At 39.4% G+C, this 25,019-nt stretch overlaps 1 protein-coding gene and 1 pseudogene across 1 annotated transcript in view; both read right to left on the bottom strand.

Moving 5' to 3' along the window:
- Positions 1–6,085: 6,085 nt before the first annotated feature.
- On the bottom strand, positions 6,086–14,445 carry LOC139475243 (phthioceranic/hydroxyphthioceranic acid synthase-like; annotated as a pseudogene).
- Positions 14,446–19,457: 5,012 nt separating this feature from the next.
- LOC139474968 (phthioceranic/hydroxyphthioceranic acid synthase-like) overlaps positions 19,458–25,019 on the bottom strand; it is a 30,062-nt gene continuing 24,500 nt past the window's right edge. The window contains exon 6 of the mRNA XM_071258171.1: positions 19,458–24,670. Coding sequence (XP_071114272.1) covers positions 19,458–24,670 — 5,213 coding nt within the window. The remainder of the gene's footprint in view (positions 24,671–25,019) is intronic.

The raw sequence follows: 25,019 nt of genomic DNA on the forward strand, positions 1-25,019 counted from the left end.
TAAATGTGTACAATGTATGAAGCTAATTTCTGGTGTCCACCGCCATGAAATTCCTGGAATATTTCTAAAAGCGGTGTAAAACCATACTCACTCACTCACCCTGATAGCAGTTAAACCTGCATAAATATTCATTTCTGATCGTTCAATAACGATTCCTTCCCACAGATTAACCCTATTTTGCTTTTTACGAGCAATGGAATATGTTTTAGACTTGTTATTCTCTTGCGTTAACATTGAACTTTCCAATAATCAACTTTCCTTTTATGTCTGTCAGTATTTCAGCAGCTCCAGCCTTGGAGGCATTAGTGACAAAACTTTTGTCCGAGACAAGACCCTATATTGACTGGGTTTTTTTCAGGTGAACAATTGTCATGCTTTTGCATGTGTTTGCGAAGTGTATACGAGATGTCTGATGATTATGAAAATGGTTTAGTCATATATAGCGATGTCCGTGCGTGAATGCATGAGTGCGTGCGTGTGTGTGTATGTGTGTGAATGACTGCTTGTGCTAGTCCCGAGTAATAATGATTTTATGGTGCTGGTCCACTGAGATGTCATGCCGCAGTTTTACAGGAATATCCCATTCAGACACAATATACTGACTCCGAGCTGACCAGTCCTTGTTTTAGCCTTAAAGCCGAGCACCAGACAGGGTAACAACAAGTACCATCTTTTTAATGTCTTTTGATATGACGCGACCGGGGATCTAACTTTTCGCTCTCTGGAAAGACGCTCTACCACTAGGTCAATAGTAGTAGTAGTAGTAGTAGTAGTAGTAGTAGTAGTACAAGTAGTTAGTATTAGCAGTAGCTGCAATATTAGTAGCAGTAGTAGTACAAGTAGTTAGTAGTAGCAGTAGCTGCAAAATTAGTATTAGTAGTAGTAGTAGTAGTAGGGGTGGTAGTATGTGTAATACTAGTAGCATTAGAAGTAATAGTAGTGCAGTAGTAAACGTAAATGTAGTAGCAGTAGTAGACATGTAGTAGACGTAATGTAGTAGTAACTGTAAGTGTAGTAATAGTAGTAGTAGCAGTAATCTAAAAAGAAGTAAGAATCGTAGTAGGGGTGGGAGTAGCATGTGATAGTAGTAGTTAGTAGTAGTAGGAGTAGTAGCAGAAGCAGTAGTAGTAGTAGTGGTAGTAGCAGTAATCAAAAGTAGTAGCAATATCACTAGTAGAAGCAGCAGCAGCAGGAGTAATAGTAGTATCGGAGATGGAGCAATAGTAGTACGGATGGGAGTAGCATGTGGTAGTAGTAGTAGCTGGAGTAGTAACAGAAGTAATAGTACTAACAACAGTAGTAGTAGTAGTAGTAGTAGTAGTAGTAGTAGTAGTAGTAGTAGTAGTAGTAGTAGCAGCAGCAGCAGTAATCAGAAATAATTGTAGCAGTGGTAGAAGCAGTAGCAGCAACGACAGAAGTAATAGTACTAACAGCATCAGTAGTAGTAATAATAATAGTAGTAGTAGTAGTAGTAGTAGTAGTAGTAGTAGTAGTTGTAGTAGCAGCAGCAGCAGCAGTAGTAGTAGTAGTAGTAGTATATCTTAGGGCTACATAAAATAATTGGTGATCACACGTGGAGTTTCCTCTATACTATCATCTGCATTTGAATCATGCTGAGAAAGCAATATCTCCCTAGTCAATCAATTGTGCCATATTTACCTAATGAGGTAAAAATAAACATAAGTCGTTGTCTCCAAGGCTTTTTTTATTGGCAATTCAAAATAATAAACCATACATCTCATGTGCGAATACATTATAATTGATATTTAGAAGATGGTTGAAAGTTTGGTTTACACATGCTATAATTAATGTACAAAGATAACACGATACCAAGGACGACAACTGGATTAACAAACGGGAAGACAATGAAGGCATAGTGAAAACAAAGTCATGGAGCTGATGGCACGACATTAGTGTCCATTTGGCTGTAATGATTATTGTGTATAAGGCCAGGCTCAACAACATGTCAATAAATGTGAATACATTGTGTCAAATATCCTACATATAACTAAAACCAAGACAACAGCATATCTAGATAGTGTAAATCAAAACTATACTAATCACAATTTGAAGTTGGCCCTGAATCGAAGTTGTTATCCGATGAAAGTTTTACGTTGTTTGATAGGCATTACTTAGAAGTTGACAGATGACAAGGTAGACACAATTCTATGGATAACGTTTAGGTATAGATCCTTATACCGTTATGCCGGGCGACTTTCCCAGTATTGTACAACATGATTGTACCAATGATGATGTCACAAAAGATAGTACAGAGGATATTCTCAATGTACCTATAACTAAAGACGAAATATTAAAAAAAAATCCATCATCTAAAGTGTAACAAATCTCGAGGAATAGATGCAACTATTCTGAATTATTAATACAATCGACTGATCTACTTGTCCCATACCTAGATGTCACAACACGGAGTAATAACACAACCCAAATATGGATTAAGAATATATGATACATTTATTAAATAAAGTTAAGAATTATGTTGATAATGACGTTACCTACGTACTCACACCCATTCAGCTACTTTCCACTGACTATCACTCTTCACACACTTTACACTCTTTACATACTTCACACACTTCACACACACTTTCCAAATATTTAAGGTTATTCAACCCTTCTAACGAATACACTAATGTTGCACTAATACGCTAAATCCCTACTACTACATCAATATATCATTTCATTAATATCAGAACATTAATACATCACAACAACAATATCAGAACATCAATACATCACTACATCATTATCATACCATCAATACATCACAACATCAACACCTCAATACATTAACATCTTATAGCATTGATACTTCAACACTGTAATACATTAACATCTTAAGGCATTAATACTTCAACACTTCAATACATCCATGTCAACAATCTATTTCTCACATGTACATCTATTTTTCATTATGCACACAATATATACACTGTAATTTGTCTCCTTCCACCATCACCGCACTGTACACTTTACATAGTGCATAGTCGCATAAGCCTCGTACAGGTCTCATTCTATCCAGATGTAACAATCTGGATATACTTGGCCTTCTGTCGCCCTGGGATCAGGCTTCATATTCAAGTTTATATGCAAGTGACCATTCACTTTACATCGAGTATTATATACTCACAATGCTACATACATAGTTATTCAACATACAGATGAGTATCGGAGCATGCTCAGAATAACTACACACGGTTATTCAACATACATCAAGCCTGTACAATACTCAAAATAACTAAAAAAGCTATTATTCAACATACATTGAGCAACTACTACTTAAAATAACCAATGTCAGTATCAAAGGTAAATGTACATGATGATGTTATTATTGTGGTTGTTTTCAATACAACGACGACTGCCAAAACACGACCAAATCAAGACTTTGTTTGTTCGGGATCTCTAGATTGTCTTGACTTAATTCGCGATGAATATACACTACAAAAGACATATATATATATATACATGTAACTATACAGATTATACATACATAATCAAGCTACACTAATATAAGCATAAACAATATTCAAATAAAGTGTAACTTACGCCACAAGATTTTTGGGACGACACACAAAAACCAAAACCGTCCAACCAAGGTCAGAATTCTCATAGACTGCACTGAATTTTAGTTGACAGTCTTCTCAAATACCTATTCATTCACACAGATCACACAACAAAAAAACGTTCACTCCTGACCCAAGCAATCTTACATTACACTTTTAAAGATCACAGCTTACATACAGTCCAACCACACTTTTAGACCTACAATCAAACCAACCTAAGAGAAGTATATACATTGTGATCTTGACATTAGAACTATTATTTGATGTGATGTTTGATGAGGGATACTTCCCGGGAACATGGTCTATTGGCATTGTAATTCCGTTTTATTAAGCAGGTGCTTATAATGATGTTAACAACTACCGACTGTGTATCTTCAGTAAAATATTTAATTATATTATTATTCATAAGAGACTTGTGTCTTGTGCCAATACCATGGATAAAACTTCTGAATCGCAGGCTTGATTTAGGAAGGATATTCAACAGTTGATAATGTCTTTCCATCGCAACATTCAAAGCGCTATATCAGCAAGAAAGGAGGGAAGTTTTATGCATTAATTGTTGGCTTCTCAGAAGCATTTGATTCTATACACAGGTGTAAATTATGGAGAGGATTTACTGCACGTGGACCTAGTTCCAATATGTTGAAATTATGATGTTGTATATATGGAAATGTTAAAACATGTGTACGAGACAAGGGTTTAATGTCTGATATGTTTGAATGCAAATTTGGCGTGCGCCAAGGATGTATATTGAGTCCGTTTTTGTTTTCAGAAATCTATTACAGTTGTACAAACGTTATTCAATTACATCAAGATGTTGTTCAACTCTTACTTTTATTATTTGCAGATGACATTATGATGTTCTCAAACACAGCTGATGTCTTGCAAAAGCAAACTGTTGCCTAAGAGAGTCTCTGTGAGAAATGGAAAACTCACTGGTAATAGAGTAAAATCTAAAATATTGGCAAACTTGCCAAAAATGAAAAAAAAAGGTGAAACTTTGAATGTGACTACATCAGTACAGGCCCAAAAGATTTTAATTGGAATATATGACGAATATACAAATCCTTCGTTATGTAAGTTACAAGTCATTCTTTAGGATCTTTGATGTTAAAATTAATCAAATTTTACTTAACAGTGCTGAAATATCGGGATTAAAACAATTTATTGATATCGAAATAGGTTCATTCATATGCATGTTAAAGATTTCTTGGTGTAAAAAGCAACACATCTCGCACAGTGGTGTACGGAGAATGTGCTAGATTTCCTCTATTTATATATTTACAACTGAAAGCCAGAAAGTACTGGCTGAAGCTCCTTAAAATGAATTCATCGAGATACCCAATAACTGATGATGGAATACGAAATGAAAGGAAAGAATAACTGGGTAACTGATGTGAAAAAAATGTCATTCAATAAAATGGTTTTGGAAATGTATGAGCATGAGCAATCTGTACAATCTGAAAGTGTATTTACCATTTCTTGTCAACAGAGGCTAACAAATATCTATCCGCAATCTTGGTCTGTTTCATTGAAATTATCGAACAAATTGTAATGTTGAAAACTCATATATACAGCGAATAGTATATGTTTTATGTAATTATAAAGAAATACCGTAATACATTGGCAAGATTTCGATGTTCATCCCATGATATATGCATCGTTATTACCCATTATTTGAACCATCAGTGGCCTTGTGCGCCACATGGGTATTTGAGCTAATAGTTGCTGTAAACATTTAGCAACTTTGGTCACATAAGACCTACTTGCACCAGCATTGTCAGATTAGACCATTAGTTACTTACACTGGTAAATATGTGTGTGCATGTACAGACAATTTTAGGACACAGCAAATTGGATCACAGTGTAAAGTAAAAAATCAAATAATTTAACACTACTGGGACCATAATGCATGTCAGAGCTTACATCATATTGAATAAATGAATGAATCGTGTAAGTCAAGCTTTAACAAGAATGACTGAACATTTTATTGGAATAAGGACTATCGATGACAGGGTCATATCCACAAAGTGATCTCAGCACTGTTGTACCATAGATGAGATTGTTTTGTGATCACACACTGAGAAGAAACATATAAAAACGTGAGCCTTTAATACATATAACAATCATACACTAAGACAATGAAAACTTCTGACACTAAGATTGTGTATGTATTGTGAAATTCAAACTGTTGTGAATCATGACAGGAAATGAAATGGATGTTGTTGCAAAACCTCAGTATGTGTTTTGACCATTATAGGTCCCATCATATTGAAGGTTTTCTTCAAGGTATGTGTTTAGGCTACCGAAGCATACCAATCACTTCTGGAGACTGACCAAGTTCTTCCCCAAATCACCAAAAGTGCCATTCTCTCCCTGATTCATATTTGACAGCTCAAGAATAATTATGAGTAAACACTAAATTACATTACATTAGGTAAGCTGTCAATCAAGTCTGCAGTTGAGAGGCATCATTTGCTAACTTAGGCTAACACATTATTATTTCAGATCTTATTACTCCTTATTCTTGTCATGTAAGGTCGACTGCTTAAGCTGGTGATTGTAACATCCGGATCTTGAAGTGTGTCTGTCAACAGTCCAAAATATGCATCAATAACCTGGTTGATGCGTTTCTTTGTAAACAGATCTGACCTTGCATTCAGTGAAATCACAATTGATTTAGATTTTTTCCGTGTGAGAATGTCAAAATACAACTCTGTGTCTGGTCCAAACAGCAGTTTCTCTGTCACAGTGGGATTAAAATTCTCATGGAAATCATTTCCTTTATTCTTGTTATAAACTTCATCATCACCAAATATAACAAAGTTTCTGGTCATATTCCTGGCATTCTCTTGTGATGTGAGTTTCTCCAAGTCTCCAAAAGGGAATATTCCATTTTCTTTGCAATCATCCAGTTCCTTGCTATTTTCATTTAGGAAGCCAGCAGCAGTCATCTGATCAAACCGTTTCAGACCACAGGTGAGGGCGGCAAAATTTACACATCGGCCAACTGATGTAGATATTCTTGGGCTGAAGATTCTCAGATCAATATAGGTCAATATGGTCACATTTTCCAAATGAGATTGTATGGACAAAAGGAGTTGAAATAGTCCAACTAGGCACTGGAAAATTGACAACTTCTGCGTTTTCGAGAACAGCATCAGTTTCTGGTACATGTCAGCAGTCAGGCTCTTTTCTTGTCGAAAACTTTCCATCTGTGGTTGGGATGTCTCAGCTTTGTCTGCCAGTGATATGCGGGGAACCGTCCCCAACTTCAGCTTCCAAAATACGGCAATAGTATCATATTTTGGTTGAAGTACAGACCTTATTTCCGGTCCAATAGGTCTGTCTGGTAAAAGCGGCACATTGCTGAAAGAATATCCCTTTGAGTATGTTTGAGCCAAATCCATTATCTCATTAATGATGATAATGATTCCCTGGTAGTCAAAGGCAATTCTGTGAAAGACAATGATGAGATGAGGAGGGTGTCCCTCTGCAAAGATAAATCGTATTGGGCCCTGTTGATGAAGGTAAAATCTGTCCTCTGTGATACGTGTAAGTTCAGAACGATTTCTCAGATTCCCTATCCTAAAGTCAGTATCAGCATCTGAATCAAGGAGTGATTTACTTCCTTTTCCATTCACAACATTAAAGGTTGTCCTTGAAATCGGGTGTCTCCTGGAACTTTCCTGGAGGATTTCTTTCATTGACTTGTGATCAGCAATATCGGGCAGTTCTAGTTCAACAATCATCAAATGTGATAAGTGGTTTGGGTTTCTTATATAATTGTTAAGTACAAACTCTTCACCTGGGATCAAAAAAGAATCAGATGTTGAAGAATGTCTGGTTTGAACAGGAATTCGATATGCTTGACCATAACTTTCTTTCTTCATCAGATCATCATAAATGTACTGTGTGAGTTGAGTCACTGATGGAATTTCTACAATAAGATTCGATGATGACCACTGCACATGTGTGTCATCCATGATTTTCCCAGTGATCTGCATGAAATTCATCGAGTCAACACCTTGTTCTCTGGTTTCTTGGTCTAGAGAGGACTCATCCAACATGGCAACTTCAACCACTACAGCTTTTACATACTTCAGTAGTTTTGCCATTGCTTCTACTTTTGGTTCTTTTTTCACTACATCCAAGTCAAGTTCTTGCACAGTTTCAGGTAAAGCTGAAGACACAGCCGTCATGTGGGGTGCTAAAACAGATTTAAAACGAGACTCTAGCTCAACGTTACCCTCCTTGCGAAGAGTTTGTCCAAATTTCACCAGCTGAAGGCCACACATAATGACCTTTGGTTTATTCAGCATGAGGATATGCGTGAGACAATCTGGTATACGTCTTTTGTGTATCAGCACATATCCAGATGATTCCATCTGCTTTGCATGTTTTTCCTGCAACATGCCCATATTCAGAGGGCCCCAGTTTACAGTCTGCCCACTCTTGCCATTTTGCCTCCTGACATGAGCTAGGGCATCCATGAATCCATTCCCTGCACCATAGTTTGTCTGTCCAGCATTTCCAAAGACTGATACTACTGATGAAAACAGCACAAAGTAGTCCAGATGAAGATGCTCTGTAAGGAGATGCAGGTTCCACGATCCTGCAACCTTTGGGGCAGAAGCTGCCTTGAACTTGTCTCTCGTCATTTCCAGAAGGATTCCATCCTTCAGAACAGCAGCTCCAAAGAATACCCCTTTCAAAGTATAGGCAGGGAACCGGGTTCCCAGCTTCTTCAAAGCTAATCCAATCGCTTTGATATCTTGAACATCTGCCTGTTCTGATGTAACAGTGCATCCATAGATCTAGGACACATGCTTCATTTCATCCTGTTTGGTTGGATCTGGCTTACGTCTGTTGATAACAGTAATGCAACCAGCACCTTTGGAAGCCAGATACAAGACACATTCACATCCTAGTCCCGTCATTCCACCTACAACAAGGTACATTCCCCATCTGTCAAACAAGAGAATCTCGGGTATCTTCAACTGTGTTGTGGATACGCTATTGTACTCTTGAAAATTGAACACCCCTGTTTCTAGGATTTCAGCAATGTTGATAGGAGCAATCTGCTTTTTCAGTGCTTTGTCTTTGCAATCCCTGAAACAAAAGCCTATCTTTCTGACATTTTGTGTATTTTTCTTTATCCATATGTACAACTTTGGAATATGTTCATCCATCTGATTGAAAGCAAGAACCTCTTGGGTTCTGACAATTGCTATGTTTAATCTTGGCTTTACAGACCTAAGGAGATGTATCACCTTAAATGGCATCAGCTTCTCAAAAGATATTAGCTGTTCAAAACAGCCCCATGCTATGACAACCTGTTGTGCTGGTTCTTCTGTAAGTTGTATAGTTGATATGACTACATGGTGTCCTTGGTGGCTTGGTATTTCTTCTTGAGTCAGTAATGAAATTGTCCTTCTTTGTTTTGACAACAATAAAATTTCCATAATTTCTGCATATTTCCTTGTCTGTTGTGTGTAGAGTATAATGACCTCTTTCGTGTTGCACTCATCACACCATCGCCATAGACAGTACAACTTCAGCATATACCCTGTCTCAAAATGGCTTAAGTGTTTGACGTTCAACATTGGGACATAGCATTTATATCTCACTTGGTGTGGATAGCAAGCCATGTACAGCTTTCGTTTGCTATTTCTGAGTTCAAAGCCAGTTGATTCAAATGTGACAACAGGACTTCCCTTGCTGCTTTCCATGTGGTCTCCTTTGTCAAGAGGGTGCAAAACTTGTTCAGACAGGAATTTAGAGTGAACTGCTACAGACTGTGCAGTAAACAAAATGTCATCTTTCCCCCTTTCTGGCATGTTTCGTGATATTGTGAAGAAAGGTTGTGATATTTCATCAGAAGAAGTTGAAAATAGAATAGTGTCCACACTGGCCATCTTTCGTTCCAGTCTAAAATCAGGCGTTGAGTTGTGTTCTGTTTGAAACTTCTGTCCGTATATGCTTCCATGAAGGCTTTCAAATTCAGCATGGCCTTTGACTTTCAAGACTTGCAATATTTCAGTCATTATGCGTTTGGCATCATATTGGTCCATCTTTCCAACATTTAGACCTAGTGATGTTACATTCAGCCTTGGGAATTCCCTTCGAACACATCTGATAAATGCCCGAATCCCTTCATGAATGCAAGCAAGTGCATGGGATCTTCTGTCTGGACTCTGATAGTCTAATGCTGTTACCATTGTGACAATGACTAAGGGTGATTTGATGGCATGTTGTGACAGGTAAAGTATCAGAGATCTTAAAGGCATGATCTTCTCCTCCAATTCTTTCTCCACTTCCAATCCATTGTCAACAACCCAAAGCTTGGCTTGAAACATGACTAATATTGCAGATGACTCTAGAAGTAGAAGGTCTGGAACAGAGCTATTGTCATGAAAAGTGGAAATATCATGAACAGTCCATGGATAAGTTGTAGTCTTTGACATAGATTTCTCATCACTGAACATGACAAGGTTTGCTATAGTGTCAGATACAGCTTCATGATCAGGTTCCACTTCTTCTGATCCAAGTGTGTATGCAACACTCCTGACATCCAATGTATCTGTATCCATGGCTTTCAATGTGAACTTCCCAATGTGTGCAATGATATACCCTTCAGTTGTCAGCAGTGACTGTGTACAGCATGCATACAATTCACTTTCATACAATACTTTCAAATGGACAAGCATTTTACTCTCAATCTGTCTCTTGACCACCAAATGTTCCAAAGAGTATGGAAGCATATCTTTGATGGCACGTGGGACAGTTGCGGCTGATTGTAGCATGCCATCTAGTACTGCAGGGTGAAGAATCGTATGTTGTGTCTCTGTCTGGAGCTAAGACCCAATTTCAAGTAAAGTGAGGCTTTCATTCTCAGCTGCTTGGCTAGCTGAAATGATGGACATCCTTTCCCCGTAGCTGAAACCACTGTTTTCTAAATGCTGATATATTTCCTGTCCAGTAAAGGTGTATTTACATCTTTCTTTGATTGGTCCAAGATCCACTCTGTCAGGAGTAAAATCCACTGGTGTTTTTTTTATTACTGTTTTTGCATGGATTGTACTTCCTTTCTTTAAAACAAATGTACGCAAAATGCTGGCGTCACCTTCATTGTGAGATTGTTCTATATCAAGGTTTGTCACATTTCCTGATTTCAGATTGACTGGGGTCCTGAAGGACACAGAAACACTGATTGCATGGAGGCTGAACATGTCAATCATTCTTGCTAAAGCAAGTGCTGCCTCAGCATACACCGCACCTGGTACAATGATTGTTCCTTTTGCTTTGTGTTCAAAAACACTTTTGAACCTCTGGGGATCAATCACTAAGCGTGCTGATCCAGACTTTATGCTGCCTTTGAGAAACAAGTGATCTCCTTTACTTTCCTTCCTACCCTGTAGCATCTGTTTTTTACTTTCAGATACCAGTAACATCTGTTTGGAGTTGAAAACATGAGATGGGTAGCCGGTTGTATGCAGCTTATCAGGAAAGAAAGTGTCCCACTTGACATTCACTCCGTATCCATACAGCAAGAGGAGTGACTCGAGAATGTCACTGTAACTTGCTTTTGGATGGAGAGAAGGAACTGATGTAACAGTGAGAGCGGAATCTTTAAAAATGTCATGTAAATGTGATTTTAGTACTGGGCGTGAACCTATTTCAACGAAAATGTTGATTTTTGATGTTTGTGTTGCCGTTTTGATTGCATCAAAGAATCTAACAGGACTTCTTACATTCAAGCCCCAGTAATTCTTTGAGGCAACTGCAGTTTCATCCATATCTGGATCAACTGTCGACACAAATTTATTTGTCATCTTTGATGTCTTGATATCTGATAATATGTCATCAAGCTCAAATCTTGCTGAATCCATGTAGCTATTGTGGAACGCGCTCGTAACATGTAGCTCTTGAAACAGTGTGTCACTTCCTAAAAGAAGCTCCAAATCGTCTTTGACTGACAGAACGGACCTCTCGTCCCCACTGATTGTACATGAGACTGGGCTGTAGTAAAGAGCTACATCTACCTGACCCTGATACTTCCCACAGGCTTTCTTTACTTGTTCAGTGACAACGTTCTGTACAAGCATCATCTTTCCACCTGTTGTTTCAGCCAGGATCCGCGTCCTGTAGTAGATGACTCACAGCTTCATCCAGGGACAGGATTCCAGCAATGTGTGCTGCAGCCACCTCCCCCACTGACTGACCTACAACAGTTGCAGGCTTCACCCCCCACGATTCCCAGAGATGAGCTAGAGACACCTGACAAGCAAAGATGGCTATTGGCCCAAACTGAGGATCTTTCACATCAGCCACTTCAACAAGGACCAATCAACAAACCTAGAAAGGGATTTGTCAATTTCTAAAATCTTTTTGCTAAAATGATCATTGTTGAGGATGAGATCATTGCACATTCCTTCCTAGGCTGTGCCCATGTCACAGAAAACAAACACAATGTTAATGTTTCCCTTTTCGGGAGTAGATGGATGGTTTCTATTTTATAACTCTTCCTGTATTTTAGATTTCAGAACAGAATGACTGTTTGCAAAGAAAGCTTTTCTGAATGCAAAATGTTCTCTGGCCATACATGAAGTGTAAGCAACATCACTGAAAGCAGAACTGTTACCACTTTCAATGAATTGTGTCATTGATTTGTTCAATGTTTTCTCATTTGAGCCAGAGAAACAAACTGGTAAGGAAATGTCTCTCATAACTGATGTTTCCATTGTGAATGATTTTAAAACAGCATGACTATTGCTACCCCCAAAGCCAAATGAGTTTATACATGCAACCTTTTTATGGTGTTTCCAGTCAGTATTTTCTGTTGGTACTACAAAATGAAACCTTTCAAAGTCAATTTTTTCATTGGGTTTGTCAAAGTGTAGGGATGGCACGATTGTGTTGAGTTTCATCATCAGCAGGAACTTGATGAGTCCGGCAACACCTGCTGCTGCTTCTAGATGGCCAATGTTGGTCTTCACAGAACCAATGTGACGCTGGCGAGGATTCTTTCAGTTCAATCCGAAAATTACAGATATTTGTTTAGTTTTGGTCATTTGGATTCAACAGTTCGATATATACCATACAATAATCAGATTATATACTAGCCACATTAAGAAACTGTGCACGGAGAAAATATAGATATAAGGGCACAAGGTCCATATATGAAATATAGGTTTGAACACAGCAATTATTGGAGACATTCAAACGCTCATGCACGTGCCATGCGATTGACGTCATTGATGGGGGCCTATGAACGTGCAATGTGTTACTGCACGTGCATCCTGTGCAGCTGTACACAGCATGTACAACTCAAAATTCGCTGTCACTTTGGAAAGCATGATCTGTGGTCATTCAAAAATTCAAAACTTCTCAGGCGCAGACACAAGCATATCACAAGCAAATCATGGCAAGATTGACAGCTGCACAGCGTCATGAAGCCATTGGAATGATCCGAGCGGGAATGAGGCAACAACAGGTGGCAACACATTTCCAGTGCCATCGTAACACGATATCGGCATTGGTGAGGCGTTATCAGAACACAAATGACGTTGCCGACCACCCACGTTCAGGACGTCCCCGAGTTACGACGCCAAGACAGGACTGATGGATTCGAGTTACACATGTCCGACACAGGTTCCAAACGGCAGTAACGACGTCCCAGACAATTCCTGGACTGCCCCGTATCCATCCCAACACTGTCAGGAATCGTTTACGTCAGTACGGGATTCGACCACGACGCCCTGCCATACGTCCCATCCTGACACACCGTCATCGAGTCTATGATGGTGTCGAAATCATGTTCGCCAACCTCGAATATGGTGGAGAAATGTTGTCTTTACAGATGAATCGAGGTTCAACATTTCCCACAGTGACGGGCGCCAACGCGTCTACCGGCGTTTGGGAGAACGTTATGCACGCAACTGTATTGTGGAGAGGAATCGTTTTGGAGGTGACTCTGTGATGATTTGGGGTGGGATAACAGCACGGCACCGAACCCCTTTGGTGGTTGTTCAGGGCAATCTCACCGGTGTTGGATACAGAGATCAGATTCTGAGGCCTGTGGTCATTCCTTTCCTGCAACGTCATGGCCCGGGATTGAGACTTCAACAGGACAACGCTCGTCCTCACACGGCTAGGGTCGCAATGGATTTTCTTCACCATAACAATGTCATGTTACTGCCATGGCATGCAGTTTCTCCAGATCTCTCCCCAATAGAGCATGTGTGGGATGAAATGGAGCGCCGTCTGCGTCGTCTTCCACATCCTCCAGATTTGGTGGACTCCATGCGTCGCCGATGCACTGCTGTGATTCACGCACAGGGTGGTCATACCCGTTATTGACTTTGTGACTTTGTCGTATGACCCCTACTCCATTTTGATCTTCTGACGTCATCGTAACAGATGTTGTTCAGGTCCCGTTGACATTTTCTTATGGTCCGATCATTCAGCTGCTACAGCGTCTGCATCATTTTGTTCTTGCTGTGTTGTTTTTCAATCCAGAATATATGTTCTCAGTGCACAGTTACTTTATGTGGCTAGTATAGATATACCCTGAACAGTGAACACACTTTGAAGCATGTAGATATACCCTGAACAGTGAACACACCTTGATATATGTACATATACCCAAGACAGTGAACATACCATAAAGTATGTAGATATACCGAGGACAGTGGACACACCATGAAGTATGTAGATATACCCAAGACAGTGAACACACCATGACGTACATGTATATAGCTATACCCTGAACAGTGTAGACACTATGATGGATGTAGATATACCCTGGACAGTAAACACACCATGACGTATGTAAGTATACCCTGAACAGTGAACACACCATGACGTACATGTATATAGCTATACCCTGAACAGTGTAGACACTATGATGGATGTAGATATATCCTGAACAGTGAACACACCATGAAGTATGTAAATATATCCAGGACAGTGAACACACCATGAAGTATGTAGATATACCCAAGACAGTGAACACACCATGACGTACATGTACATAGCTATACCCTGAACAGTGTAGACACTATGATGGATGTAGATATGCCCTGGACAGTAAACACACCATGACGTATGTAAGTATACCCTGAACAGTGAACACACCATGAAGTATGTAGATATACCCTGAACAGTGAACACACGTTGATATATGGAGATATACTCAAGACAGTGAACATACCATAAAGTATGTAGATATACCGAGGACAGTGGATACACCATGAAGTATGTAAATATACTCAAGACAGTGAACATACCATAAAGTATGTAGATATACCCTGGACAGTAAACACACCATGGTGTATTTAGATATACCAAGAACACTAAACACATCATGACGTACGTAGATATTCCTAGGACTGTGAATACACCATGATGTATGTAGATATACACTGAACACTAAACAGCCCATGGCCTAAGTAGATATACCCAAGACAGTGAACACACCTGGAGATATGTAGATATACCCAAGACAGTGAACACATCATGAGATATGTAGATATACCCAAGACAGTGAACACACCTGGAGATATGTAGATATACCCAAGACAGTGAACACATCTGGAGATATGTAGATATACCCAAGACAGTGAACACATCATGAGATATGTAGGTATACCCAAGACAGTGAACACATCATGAGATATGTAGATATACCCAAGACAGTGAACACATCTGGAGATATGTAGATATACCCAAGACAGTGAACACATCATGAGATATGTAGGTATACCCAAGACAGTGAACACATCATGAGATATGTAGATATACCCAAGACAGTGAACACATCATGAGATATGTAGGTATACCCAAGACAGTGAACACATCTGGAGATATGTAGATATACCCAAGACAGTGAACACATCATGAGATATGTAGGTATACCCAAGACAGTGAACACATCTGGAGATATGTAGATATACCCAAGACAGTGAACACATCATGAGATATGTAGGTATACCCAAGACAGTGAACACATCATGAGATATGTAGATATACCCAAGACAGTGAACACATCTGGAGATATGTAGGTATACCCAAGACAGTGAACACATCTGGAGATATGTAGGTATACCCAAGACAGTGAACACATCTGGAGATATGTAGATATACCCAAGACAGTGAACACATCATGAGATATGTAGGTATACCCAAGACAGTGAACACATCATGAGATATGTAGATATACCCAAGACAGTGAACACATCTGGAGATATGTAGGTATACCCAAGACAGTGAACACATCTGGAGATATGTAGATATACCCAAGACAGTGAACACATCATGAGATATGTAGGTATACCCAAGACAGTGAACACATCTGGAGATATGTAGATATACCCAAGACAGTGAACACATCTGGAGATATGTAGATATACCCAAGACAGTGAACACATCATGAGATATGTAGGTATACCCAAGACAGTGAACACATCTGGAGATATGTAGATATACCCAAGACAGTGAACACATCTGGAGATATGTAGATATACCCAAGACAGTGAACACATCATGAGATATGTAGGTATACCCAAGACAGTGAACACATCATGAGATATGTAGATATACCCAAGACAGTGAACACATCATGAGATATGTAGGTATACCTAAGACAGTGAACACATCTGGAGATATGTAGATATACCCAAGACAGTGAACACATCATGAGATATGTAGGTATACCCAAGACAGTGAACACATCTGGAGATATGTAGATATACCCAAGACAGTGAACACATCATGAGATATGTAGGTATACCCAAGACAGTGAACACATCATGAGATATGTAGATATACCCAAGACAGTGAACACATCTGGAGATATGTAGGTATACCCAAGACAGTGAACACATCTGGAGATATGTAGGTATACCCAAGACAGTGAACACATCTGGAGATATGTAGATATACCCAAGACAGTGAACACATCATGAGATATGTAGGTATACCCAAGACAGTGAACACATCATGAGATATGTAGATATACCCAAGACAGTGAACACATCTGGAGATATGTAGGTATACCCAAGACAGTGAACACATCTGGAGATATGTAGATATACCCAAGACAGTGAACACATCATGAGATATGTAGGTATACCCAAGACAGTGAACACATCTGGAGATATGTAGATATACCCAAGACAGTGAACACATCATGAGATATGTAGGTATACCCAAGACAGTGAACACATCATGAGATATGTAGATATACCCAAGACAGTGAACACATCATGAGATATGTAGGTATACACTGAACAGTGAACACACAATGACGCATGTTGATACACATGAGAAGAGTTAAACAACAATTTTCAAGAAGGATTTTCTGTCCACTTTTATTACAAACAGCGCCATATTTATTTTCAACTACATTTTAAGTACAAGACATTTACTTTCATCCTCGAATACACATGAGGAGAGTAAAACAACAATTTTCAAGAAGGATATTCTGTCCACTATTATTACAAACAGCGGCATGTGTATTTTCAATTACATTTTAAGTACAAGACATTAACTTTCATCTTTGAGTACAAATGAGAAGAGTAAAACAACAATTTTCAAGAAAGATTTTCTGTGCACTTTTATAACATAAGTCCTTTATAAATAACAAAACAAATGTCATTTTTAAAATGCTTTGGAAGCAAATATAAATCTTTCCGACCAAAATGTTGGCTGTGTTAAATGAAACAAACTTTTGAAATAGTAAACACAAACAAAATGTAATGAATCCACTGAAAATAAACTTCAGTCCAACTTTCAAGACATGTTAAAGCATTCATTAAGGGATTCCCTTACATCCAACAGCACGTTAAGAACATACAGGTTGATCAAGACATCTATAAATATTGAGAATTCTTTTACATATTGTAAAAAAAAGGTCATAGGTCACATTTCTCAAAACTTCTTTTAAGCAATCACAAAGTAAAAATTGAAAGTGATGATGCAATGTCTTAGAAGATGGGTAATACTATGCGCTGTCTTCTATAAAGAGCAACCAAGAAAGAAAATCATTTCTACAAATAATCCTCAATCATTGCAAACATTTAATCGTGTTGAACAATAAGTTGCAATAGAAGTGTGAAGGGAGAAAGATTGAGTGGGCGTTACATGTTTGATCTGAATTCCCTGGAATATTTCTCCCTGGCTGCCTGAATAACATACGATACATTGCAAAGGTAGTGCGCAATAGAGCTGTTCGGGGAAGGGAGATACTCACTCACTCTAGAAATCCGCAGGTTGAATAAGATAGGATGCACAGCATTGCAATGTCAGTGTGTGATAAAACTAATATACTGATATAATAAACTGACAAACTACGCCTATAGCTAAACGAGATAATCGCTCAATGCGCAATATAATATTCTTAAAAAATATAGACCGGTTAACTTTAGCAAAAGAACATAAATTTCCCCTTAACATTATTAGCTTTTTTAAAAATCACATATTGAAAAAAAGGATTTTATACATTACTAAGCATGACTAAGTCACAGAATGTAACATGCGATTGGTTAAAACATGTCCAGATTAAGTCACCCTCAGACTCCAAGTTTAAAGAAACAAAAATGGCGCTCTCCTTCAGTAAAAACAAGTAATCCTTACACTTCCCCACATTCAGGACGGGGAAGAATGATACAGACACAAGATTAAATGTTCAATATAAAAGAGCATAAGCATAAAAAACATCTACATAAACATATGTCCCACGCCCTGTGATTGGGAATACATCACCAAAACAAACAAAAAACGTCTAAACGTTACATTTCTCAAATGACTGCATTGATAATCAGGCCACACAGTCTCTATAGAAGTGCAATAGAAGTGTGAAGGGAGAAAGATTAAGTGCGCATTACATGTTTGATCTGATTGGGAATACATCACTTAAACAAAAAAACACATCTAACTTGTGTTAGATTTCTCAAATGACTGCATTGATAATCAGGCCACTGTCTCTTTTCTACCCACTCAGTCACTCAGCACATGTAATAAAGTAGTTCACGCCAACTCAAAGCAACTTACACAACCGCCACACATTAAGACACTACAGATTACATACAGTACAACACCACGCTGACATTTACAGTGAAATCAAATTAGAATGTAATGCGGTGTGATTTAGTCAATCTCCTAGTGGGTAATCCTTTATTTAATTTGTGTAATAGAAGCACATCCAAGTGGTCATAATTCAAAAGAATCATGATCACTGGCAGGTTATCCTAGATACACAGAAACTTCACATTCATGCTATCAAAACATCTGTATAAAGTGTTTACAACATAATAATCTATCCTGTACGGGACTGAGTAATGACAGGGAAAGGTTGATGCAAAGAACCCGTGAAGATCCGGGATAGAATAGGTCTTCAGCAACCCATGCTTGCCGTAAAAGGCGACTATGAGGTGTAAGGGGCAACTAACGGGATCGAGTGGTCAGGCTCGCTGGCTTGGTTGATGCATGTCATCGATCCCAATTGCGTGGACCGATGCTCATGATATCAATCACTGGATTGTCTGGTCCAGACCCGATTATTTACAAATCGCCGTCATATAGCTGAGTGCGGCGTTAAACAACAAACAAACCAAACCTGATTCAAAGCATGAAGTAAACATAACAGTCGACTGCTACCGAGATTACTGATAGGTCCGTGTAGCATCACCGTATGCTGTGCCAGAGAGCTAATTGATGGCATGCCTGTATTTTGTGTCAGGTAACAACATGATGACATGACTATGTGCTGTGGCAGCGAGATACTGGATAACATGACAATATCCTGTGTCAGGTTAGTCCTTGATGGCATGACTGCATGCATGCTGACTGTTAATGAAAGGATGTCTCTTGTGTTTACTCCTGTTGAACATTTATTCTCCATTGTTCATAGACACGCTTCGAAATTTGGGACACCGTCGCATTTTCGACGAGCAGTGTTGTTGGCGACAGCTGAACTTGTGTTTCGTCCATGATTTGCGTTGTGATTTGTATGTAAGTCATTGAATCAACACCCAGTTCTCGGGTTCCCTGTTCAACATCTAGTGCAGTCTCGCCCAGCATGGCAACTTCAACAACAACAGCTTTCACATACTCCACGAGTTTCAACATGGCTTCTTCTTTTGAGACTTTGGTCAATTCGTTTACATTCAAAGTTGGATGAGAAGCTGGTTGCACAGGAGATGCAGAAGGAGAAACAAGCAACCGAAAACGAGATGCAAAATCCGGGTTGTTTTCTCTTTGAAGAGTCTCTTCAAACTTTGTTAGGTTAAGTTCACAAATGACAATTTGCGGTTTGTTCAACATGAGTACATGTTTTAGACATTCTGGTATGTTCTTTTTCTGTATGATTTTATATCCATATGACTCAAGAATCTTTATGTTCTTTTCTTGAAGCATTCCCATTCGCAGAGGGCCCCAGTTAACAGTTTGTCCACTCTGACCATTTTTATTCCGCACATGTGCAAGGGCATCCATAAAACCATTCCCAGCACTGTAGTTTGATTGTCCAGCGTTTCCAAAGACTGATGTTACAGAGGAAAACAGCACAAAGTAGTCCAGTGGGAGATGCTCTGTCAGGAGATGCAGGTTCCAGGATCCAGCAACCTTGGGAGAAGAAGCTGTGTGGAACTTCTCTCTTGTCATGCTCGGAAGTAGTCCATCCTCAAGCTGAGCAGCCCCAAAGAACACCCCTTTCAATGAGAACATAGGGAAACTAGTCTTCAACTCCGACAATGCTGATTTCAGCGCACTGATATCCTGAACATCAGCTTGCACTGATGTCACACTACATCCATAGTCCTTGGATATCTGTTCAATGTCTGCTTTTTTGTCATCGGTAGGATAACGTCTACTGAGAATTGCAACACATCCTGCTCCTTTGCTAGCCAAATACAAGACGCATTCCCATCCCAATCCAGTCAAACCTCCAACAACAAGATACATTCCAGTCTTATCAAACAGCATATCCTCTGGTATACCCACTTGTTGTGTATGGAGGCTTGCATCGCTGTATATATTCCATTCCTTTGTTTTGAGAAGTTCGGTAAGGTCAATTGGTAGAGACTCCGACACTAGAGATGAGTCACACAAAGACTTGAAACACAGAAATATTTTATCCACACTTCTGCTGTTATCCTTAATCCAGCTGTACAGCTTTGGAATATGTGTCTCCATTTCATTGAATGAAAGAATTTCCAAAGACCTCACAATGGATAATTTCAGTTCTAATCTTTCACATTTCACCAGTTTTAAAATGGAGGTTTTCATCATATTTTTGAAGCAGACAATACGCTCTAGACAATGCCATTTCCGAACAATCATTTGTGCTAGCTCGGCAGTTATCTGTATTGTAGATATGACCACTGGGCTGCCATGGTGAGATGGTATTTCATCTGGTGTCAACAATACAACTGTCTGTGTTTGTCTGGCCAACAAAAGAACCTTCATCGCCTCAGCATATTTCTTCGTCTGGTGTGTGTACAGTATTGCTGTTTCTTTCATCACTTGATCACACAATCGCCAAATGCAATAAAGTTTCAACATGGATCCTGTTTTATAATTCCTGAGGTCCTTTAAATCCATCACAAATTTCTTGCGGACACAGGTCTTTGGCATTACTAGATGTGGGTAGCAAATAACAGCTGTTATATCTGTATCAGGTGTCTCAGTGGTTCCACTCGACTCATAAGTGAGAACTGGATAGGTCATTGGGTTGTCCTCGTTATCATCAGCACAGAGTACCTGTTCAGTCAGGAATGTATTGTGAACTGCAATTGAATTGGTAGTGAACCTAACTTCTTTCACTGCCATCTGAGATGCTTCTCTTGAAACTGCGAAGAATGGTTCTGTAATAGTTTCTCTCGTTTTTGAAACTAAAATTGTGCCCATACCATTTCTTTGACTTTCTAGTCGAACATATGGCGTAGATATTTTTACTGGGTCAAACACCTGTCCGTAGAACTGTTTGTTGTTCATCTCGATCTCTGGATAGTTTTCGATTTCTAAAACACTGTTTATAACAGTCTGAAGACAGGTTTCCGAGTCTTCCATCAGTTTTAGAAGCTTTATGACCATTCTAGGAAATTCTCGTCTGACACATCTAATGAAAGCCTGAATACCTTCATTAATGCAAGCTTGTGCATCATGCCTTTTGTTCGCATTGCGGCGATCAACAGGAGTAGTCTTTGTCATGATAAGGATTGGTATTTTGAGAAATTTCTCGGATATGTAGAGGAAGAGAGATCTCAGTGGCATGATTTTATCCTCCAAGTATCTCTCCAGATACAACCCATCTTCAGTTTTCTCAGGCATTGCTTGAAATAGGATAGCCACTGCTGATGCCTGTTGTAGTTCAAGAGGAAAACTGTTCCTGAGTAAAGTGGAAATATCATGAGTTCTCCAGGGCCCTGAGGTGAGCGAGTTGTCACCATCGCTAAATATCAAAACATCTTGAAATGTTTTACTGTTACAGACTGGAACACCATGATCTATGGCCCTGGGCTGAATTTCATAAGCAACGTTTCTGACATTAAAAGTCTCCACGCCAATCACCTTCAACGTGAAAGCTGCAATGTGCGCGATGACGTATCCATCCATTGTCAGTAGTGAGAGTGAAAATGTTGCATGCGTTTCTGTTTCTTGAAGAACCTTAACATGGACGAGCATGTTCTTTGATATTTTCTTCTTGACAACCAAACCTTTCAGAAAAAATGGAAGCATCTCTTTGATGTTTGTTGCCACTGTAACGGGTGTTTGTAACATTCCATCCAGAACAGCAGGGTGAAGAACTGTAAGTTCCATTTCACTTCCTAGCTGTGATCCAATGTCGATCAAAGTAAGACTTTCTTTTTCAGCTACCTGGCTACTTTGAATAACAGACATCATTACCCCATAGCTGAATCCAGCCTTGTCCAACTTCTCATAAATATCTTCCTTTGTCAGCGTGTGCTTACATCTTTCTTTAATTGATAGCACATCAAGTCTGTCTGGTGTGACGTCATCCAGAGTCTGCCTGATCACTGCTTCTGCGTATTCTGTAGTGCCTTTCTTGATAGTAACTGCCATCACACATTTGGGGATATTGTCTGTGTTATCCTTGATTTCAATGTTTGTTGTGTGTCCTGTTGTGTGTAGGTTTAATAGCCTTTTGAAAGACACTGAGATGTTTACTAACTTGTGTTCATTTAAAGCTATCCTTTTTGCAATGGCAAGTGCAGCCTCGGCATACACGGCACCTGGAAGAATAATTGTTCCTTTCACCTTGTGCTCAAAAACACTTTTAAAAATGTTGGGATCAATAATTAATCTTGCAGTTCCAGATTCAACAGTGCCCTTCAGAAAAAGATGACCTCCCGAATTCTCTGTTCTACCCATAAGCATTTGGTGCTCTGTGTCAGATACCAATAGAACAGGTTTTCCATTGAAAATATGAGCTGGATAACTTGTTGCCTGCATCTGTTCATCAAAGAAACTGTTCCACCTGATGCTGACTCCAGAGGTATACAGTACACTCAGAGCATTATACATATCAGTGTACTTCGATCCTTTGTGGATAGATGAGACAGTTGTTACATCCAGAGATGTATGCTTGAAAATATCCCGTATGTGGGAATTTAATACTGGTTTGGGGCCTATTTCCACAAAGATATTGTTATGGAAATTGTGAGCAGCCTTCATAATGGCATCACAGAACCTGACTGGTTCCCTTATGTTCCTACCCCAGTAGGTAACAGACCTTATGGCTTCTTCATTTAAGCCCGGGTCAACTGATGAAATGAATTCTGTTGCCATCTTTGATGTTTGCAAAGGAAATAACACTTTGTCCAGCTGGTCTTTAGATGAAGCCATGAAGGGACTGTGGAAAGCTCTAGTGACAGGAAGTTCATGAAAGAGGGTGTTACTATCTGAAATATGCCCCAATTCCTCTTTGACTGACAGAACAGCCCTCGCATCACCACTGATAGTACATGAGACTGGGCTGTAGTGAAGGGCGACAACTACCCGATTTTGATGCTTCCTGCATGCTGTCTTTACTTTTTCAATGTCAACATTTCGGATAAGCATCATCTTTCCACTTGGCACCATAGCCAGGATCCGAGTCCTTTGGATGATGACCCTCACAGCATCATACAGGGACAGGATCCCAGCAATATGTGCTGCAGCCACCTCCCCCACTGACTGACCAACAACAGCTGCAGGCTTCACCCCCCAGGATTCCCAGAGGTGAGCTAGAGACACCTGACAAGCAAAGATGGCAATAGGACCAAACAAAGGATCTGTCACATCATGATTAGCAAGCAGTCTCTTGATTAAAGACCAGTTTACAAAGTGACAGAGGCAATCTTCAATTTCCAGCATCTTTGACAAGAAGCATTTACTGCATTTCAGGTGATCATTGCACATTCCAACCCATGATGTACCCATTCCACAAAATACAAATATGATGCGCCCTTTGCCTCTTTTGGGAGTTTGAGATATGTTTGATAACTGGCTTTCAATTTGTAATTTAAGATCTCTGTAGGTGTCTGCGAAGAACACCTTTCTGAAATCAAAGTGCTCCCTACACACACATGACGTGTATGCCAGGGCTTTGAAATGTAACTCCCCATGATGTTTGAAGAACTGTGAAATTGATTTGTGTAATGTATCATAATCAGAGCCTGAAAAGCAAACTGGTACAATTTCATTTTCATCTGTTTCGTTACATTGGCCTAAACGTTCCACAGTATATGATCTCAGAACAGCATGACTGTTGCTACCACCAAACCCAAAGGAATTGATACATGCAATTTTCTTCTCCCGTTTCCAGTCAACATTCTCAACAGGCACCACAAACCGAAACCTGTCAAAGTCAATATCTTCATTGGGCTTGTCGAAGTGTAGGGATGGCACGATGGTGCTGTGTTTCATCATCAGCAGGACCTTGATGAGTCCAGCCACTCCGGCTGCTGCCTCTAGATGGCCGATGTTGGTCTTCACAGAACCAATGTGACGTTGCCGAGGAAACTTCTCAAAGAAGGTCCCCAGAGCTGTAGCTTCTACAGGGTCTCCCAGTCTCGTCCCTGTGCCTGTAAAGATGAACAACTGCTTCAGCATTCCTCGTCTGTGCCATGGAACACTCATCTCTTCACATTGCAATTAAAGCTACATTTCTACAAATTAACTATGATAGCAGGAAATGTCATTGCTCCCTTCAAACAAATGTGTAAACCTGTCAAAACCATGTGTAAGCAGTATCAACTTTTGATTCGACTCTAACATCTGAAGAACATGTCCATTCCTCTTTTGTACTGGATTCCAAAGAGCTATAAAAATGTATGCACTCTTTTTTATGTAGATTAACCATGAATCTTAATACAATCAAGGAAGGACTTTCTTTATATTCACAGACTCCCAAAAACGTAATCTCAGAAAAGA

This window comes from Haliotis cracherodii, unplaced genomic scaffold (assembly GCF_022045235.1).
Source record: "Haliotis cracherodii isolate W230 unplaced genomic scaffold, xgHalCrac1.p SCAF_3, whole genome shotgun sequence".
NCBI lineage: Eukaryota > Metazoa > Mollusca > Gastropoda > Lepetellida > Haliotidae > Haliotis > Haliotis cracherodii.